This window comes from Myotis davidii, unplaced genomic scaffold (assembly GCF_000327345.1).
Source record: "Myotis davidii unplaced genomic scaffold, ASM32734v1 scaffold913, whole genome shotgun sequence".
NCBI classification, from domain to species: Eukaryota; Metazoa; Chordata; class Mammalia; order Chiroptera; family Vespertilionidae; genus Myotis; species Myotis davidii.
Window position 1 is genome coordinate 290,246 of NW_006284344.1, and position 5,404 is coordinate 295,649.

At 37.8% G+C, this 5,404-nt stretch overlaps 1 protein-coding gene across 1 annotated transcript in view; it reads right to left on the reverse strand.

Annotated features, from left to right (window-relative positions):
• Window positions 1-5,404, reverse strand: part of OCRL (oculocerebrorenal syndrome of Lowe) — a 56,187-nt gene that overhangs the window by 28,961 nt on the left and 21,822 nt on the right. The window contains exons 9-13 of the mRNA XM_006754652.2: window positions 4,659-4,760; window positions 3,780-3,894; window positions 2,583-2,699; window positions 2,293-2,480; window positions 9-36 (exon numbers count right to left, since the gene is read on the reverse strand). Coding sequence (XP_006754715.1) covers window positions 9-36; window positions 2,293-2,480; window positions 2,583-2,699; window positions 3,780-3,894; window positions 4,659-4,760 — 550 coding nt within the window. The remainder of the gene's footprint in view (window positions 1-8; window positions 37-2,292; window positions 2,481-2,582; window positions 2,700-3,779; window positions 3,895-4,658; window positions 4,761-5,404) is intronic.

A 5,404-nucleotide genomic window follows, 5' to 3' on the forward strand; every position in this document is an offset into this window, starting at 1 on the left:
AGTCTATAGTTCAAATCTCCCAACCAGATGACCACACTGAGGATCAAAAAATACATGAACATGCTAAGTGAAATTAGTCAGTCAGAAAAAACTAAGAACTATATGATTTCACTCATATGTGGGATATAAAATTCATGAACACAAACAGTGTGGTGATTGCCAGAGGGAAGGGGGGGGTCCTAATAGAAGGTGACAGAAGATTTGACTTTGGGTGGTAGGCACATGGTGCAATATACAGTGTAACACCGAAACTCACACCTGAAACCTATATGTTCATGCTGACCAATGTCACCCCAATCAGTTTAATAAACATTTAAAAAAGAGAAATATATACACAGAAGTAGCCATAATTAGCATAAAAATCAATCAGAGAAGAAAAATGGGCAGATTGTTGATAAGGATTTGTTTGTCACTATCTGACAAGGGCCTGAAGCTGAAATTGTCCTTTAGGGGCAAGCACTATCAATACCTGAGAGGGACTAGGGATTATAAAATAGGCAGGAGGGTAGGCACTCCAAACATGAAGAACAATGGCGAAGAAATAACACAGTATATGTATGGGATTCAGGAGCCAAGGAGTTAACTGCCTGAGAGAAGCATGTAGTTTATTTGCTGGACCAGCTTCAAAATTTTGCCTGGCTGCTTGCCAGGTCTCTAAGGGAAGAGAATCTGAATGTTTTCTGTCTCTATAAGCCCTGGATTCTGTAGGCTCCCCACTAAGGTCTGCATGGTCTGAATGACACCTCTCCCAGGCAGGGATCACTGGGAAAAGTGGGTCCAGGGCTCTCTGCTACAGCCAATCTTTCTGTCCCTGCCCCAGATTTGTGCTCCAAATCCCAAGCAGAAAGGAGACTGAAATACGTTGGGATCTATAGGCTCCCAATCACACCAACAGACCCCTACATGTGCTGAGAACCCCACAGGTGAGACCTTGAAATTACCATACCAAATGGATTTTCCTGTGAGCTACCCAAGCACTGAATGAGTCTCTTTGCCAATCTTAAGTGCAACACGGAATTTCTGGAATCCTGAGGAAATAAATTTATGGAACTTCAGGGTAACTTTATGACCGTTAATGCCAAGGCCTTGATTTTACCACTGTGAAACAGAATTCCACCTGATCCTAATGATTGAGACAATATGAAAACAGGCCAACATCACTATCCTTCTGCCCCGTGCCCCAGATCTGTGCTCTTTCCTCAGTTACCCGACTCTCTATTGCTTCTACTATCCCGAGATTATCTTTTGTTTTCCTACAATTCCCATCTCAAACCACTTATTCGAAACCACATCATCCTCTCAGAATTTCAATTACCAGTATTAATTTCTTTACAACTGGTCATTTTCTACCACCCAACCCATTCCTCAATTGATTTCTATCCTTATTAAGTCCCATTCTTCACTAAACTGTCTCTCATACTGATCCATTGGGGTCTTTAAATCTCCACCATTCCTATTCCTAATGATTCACAGGTATTAAAAGAACAATGTAGGTCTATATATACTGGCTTAAAAAGAGATCCACAATAAATAGGACAATATAGTCCCATATAATAAGTATGTGCTTGTATGTGCATAGAAAAAAGTCTAGAACAGCACTATTCAAAAGAAATACAATGCACATCACAAATGTAATTGTAAATTTGTAATCGTTTCATTTAAAAAGTAAAAGAAACAAGTGAAAATAACTTCAACAATAAATTTCATTTAACTCAATATATCCGTTATCATTTCATCATGTAATCAATACTAAAAATTTTAGATATTTTACATGTTTTCCCAAGTCTCTGAAATCCACTGTATAGTTTATGATTATAGCACATCTCAGCTCAGCCTAGCTGCTTTTTAGAACCCCAGCCACCTCTGGCTCCTGGCTGTCATATTGGACAGCATGGACTTAGAAGGATACACACGAAACTGTTAGTAGTGGTTTCCTCTGGAAAGAGGAATTGGCTGGGGAGAGTAGAGGATAAGAAATCAGGGATTTTTACTTTTAATCTTATCCTTATTACATTTACAACAAACATTTCTATTTTATAATTAGAAAACAATAAAAGCTGACTCCAATGGACAGACCCTTCCTGCATTACTTGAGATGCCCTAACAGAATTAACCTTTCTTCTGATAGCATCTAATTTCTCTGTCTCCATGAATATATTCCTCCAAACCGCTTCTTTGTGACTCTATCCCTAAATGGTAAACCCTTACTCTTCACAGTTCTACAGTTTCTCACCATGCTTATTCTTTTCTCAGCTTTACTATTCCAAGGCTAAAGGAGACTTAACCACTCACTCATGTTTCATGATGTTCAGCTGCGGGAGGGCCTGATTTGGGACCACAAAACTCATTCGTGCACGGATGTCCTTATAATCTTGATTCCTTCTCTCGAAGTCCTCCACATGGGCAGCCAGGTGGGAATTGACAATACAAAACGTAGTATTGTGAAATACAAACCTCACTGCTACCCCACCTTTGTTTCCCTGTTGGCAAGAGTAATTGTTCAGTTAGTTCAAAGATACAAATAGCAACTGAACTTCACATGGACATAAGTAATAATCAAGCTCATTTCCAAAGGAACTCACCATTTTCCCCATGACTCCGGTTCCAACTGTTTCTGTAGCAACATCACAGATATACTGCCACTGATCCTTTCTGGCAAAGATCATGAGCATCATTCCAACAAGGCGAACTAGTTGAACCTATGAGAGCCAAGGTGTTAGAAAGAGTTCATGTTAATACCACTCCTTTTAGATACCACATATCTAACTTCATACAACTAAATTTCCATCAAGAAGACATAACAAATACCCAACCTGTATCCAAATCACCTAATTTCTTGGTGGACCTCCATGAAGAGGAAACAAAATTTCTCTTGGGAAGCTCTTCTGACCAGTAAGTTAAAAGTCTTCGGGGGACAATGAGTGCACTCAGCTCTAGAATCATTACTTTAATCACTTTTTTTTTAGCCTATCAGGAGTAGGGCATATTAAAAATTCAAATAGTGAAGAGAAAACCTCTATCCCAGCTTGTTCCTTTTTCCCTCCTTCCTAGTTTCTAATTTCCAGTTTCCCTTTTATTTTGATTATCTTAAGTCTGTGAACTAGAACTAGACATATGTCTGAAATATGTATTAGGCAGGGGCTGATTTGAGAGGAATAACATCATCAGGATATTTATCACCTACATCAACTGTTAGAAGATACAGATAAAAATTACTCAGGCAGATAACTCCTTTTAAAGGTCTTAGTGTGGTAACCCTGCAATTAAAACAACTCTTATGGTAGCCTCTACCTTGTGCCTTCTAAAGACCAACAAATTGGCCCACATTGCTAAAGTCTTAACTTATGACCAAGTTTAGAACTCATTTAAATACCACAACACTTTGTATTCTTGCTCTGATTCCAAAACATACCCTATGCATCTGCATGCTTCAAACTGCTTTTCTGTAAAGCATTCATTTCTGACAATGTCAGTGAACAATTTCAACCTTAAACTCTTACTCCACAAATCAGTGGCTTTATAGGTAATTGTTTTAATTATTGTTATAAGAACTTTTTTTTTCTCCTAAAAGCTAACTGAGCAATGAAAATACAGAATCAGAAAGCTCAGGAAATTTTTTTCTAAGACAGGTATAAAAAGGATTAGTCTGCCCTATTCCAGTATTACACATGAGAAAAAAAATCAATTAAATCATTCTTTTGGAACAAGTTATACATAACAATAAATTCTAGACAGTTTTACTTAGTCACATACTAAAAAGATAATTAAATGTGACTTACTTTCTTGTACTTGGCTTTGGAATGCAAAGCCCTTTCCACAGCCAGGGACCATTCTTGTTCTTTGATGGATTCAAAGTAGAAAAATGCTTCTGTGCTCAAGTCCAGCTCTTGGAATCTGAGAAGCAAGAGGATGTAAAATCTATACATATCCCATAATTATAGCTGACTACCTTCTGTCCCATTTTCAGACATTAGGTGAAAAAAGAAATGGGAGTGAAAGAAATTTTATAGAACTGCTCTGCTGACCCAGGTGATCTGTAAGGATAAGTAGCTTTCTTTTCAAAAGACTCCCCACAGCCCTAACCGGTTTGGCTCAGTGGATAGAGCATTGGCCTACAGACTGAAAGAACCCAGGTTCGATTCCGGTCAAGGGCATGTACCTTGGTTGCGGGCACATCCCCAGTAGGAGTGTGCAAGAAGCAGCTGATCGATGTTTCTCTCTCATCGGTGTTTCCAACTCTCTATCCCTCTCCCTTCCTCTCTGTAAAAAATCAATAAAATATATTTTTAAAAAAAGACTCCCCACAAGTATATGCACAGACTATTCAAGATGTATACACACAGCTCTCCACAAGGGATACAGAAGAGTTTTGCTTATACATCCTAGAAATAGTAAGTGTTAGAACTGACTCCATGTCTCAGTTTCTGTGAAGAATATAGTTTTCTGTGTATTTCAAGAGGACTAGATGCTTCCTTATACCATTTTAGACATCTGTTCATTTTTGATCTCACAAAATTGACCCACAAATAACTCTCACTTAGAGTCTACAGCAGAATTTTACCACAAAGTTTTTTGTTTTTGTTTTTTAAAAAGGCAAAATTTCACATAAACTAACACCAAACATACAGCCAAAAGGAAAGTCCAAATGTGTTCTTTACCCAATGCAGTAGATATCAGGAGGATCCGGATCACAGTTCAGCCAAGGTTCTAACCCACTATCAGGAGACTGGCCATTCACATTCCAAGTTCCAACAAAAAATCTAATACATAATACAAAAAAAAAAGTAAAAACAAATGTCAACAATGAACCAATGGAAGTTCTCTCATCACTTCTATACAATGGTATGTTCAAAATAAGCCAACATAATTTCTCAAATGTTTTGCCAAACATAAGAAAAACCGCCTGCATGTAGAACACAAAGGCAGTGAGCTTATTCTCTCTAAGCTTTACATTAGGTGAACCTATAGAAAGGAGCCAAGTCTCTATTTAAAAAACACAAAATTAATTGATCTGCCATATTTCTTTTCAATTCAACTCCATCCAAGCTCATACTTGAAGGGAGAGCTTACTGATGGGGAAGAGATATCGTCATGCTATAAGTGTGTTTAATATGGATAACTAAGAGCTGGTTCTTTGAAAGGATAAACAAGATTGATGAACCTCTCACCAGGCTCACCAAGAAACAAAGAGAGAGGACCCAAATAAACAAAATCAGAAATGAAAGAGGTGAAGTAACAACTGACCCTACTGATATACAAAGGATTGTCAAAAAATACTACAAACAACTCTACTCCAAAAAACTGTACAACCTCAATTAAATGGATACACTCCTAGAAAAATACAAGCTTCCAAAACTTTAATCAGGACGAATCAAAAAACCTAAATAGGCCAATAACTACTGCT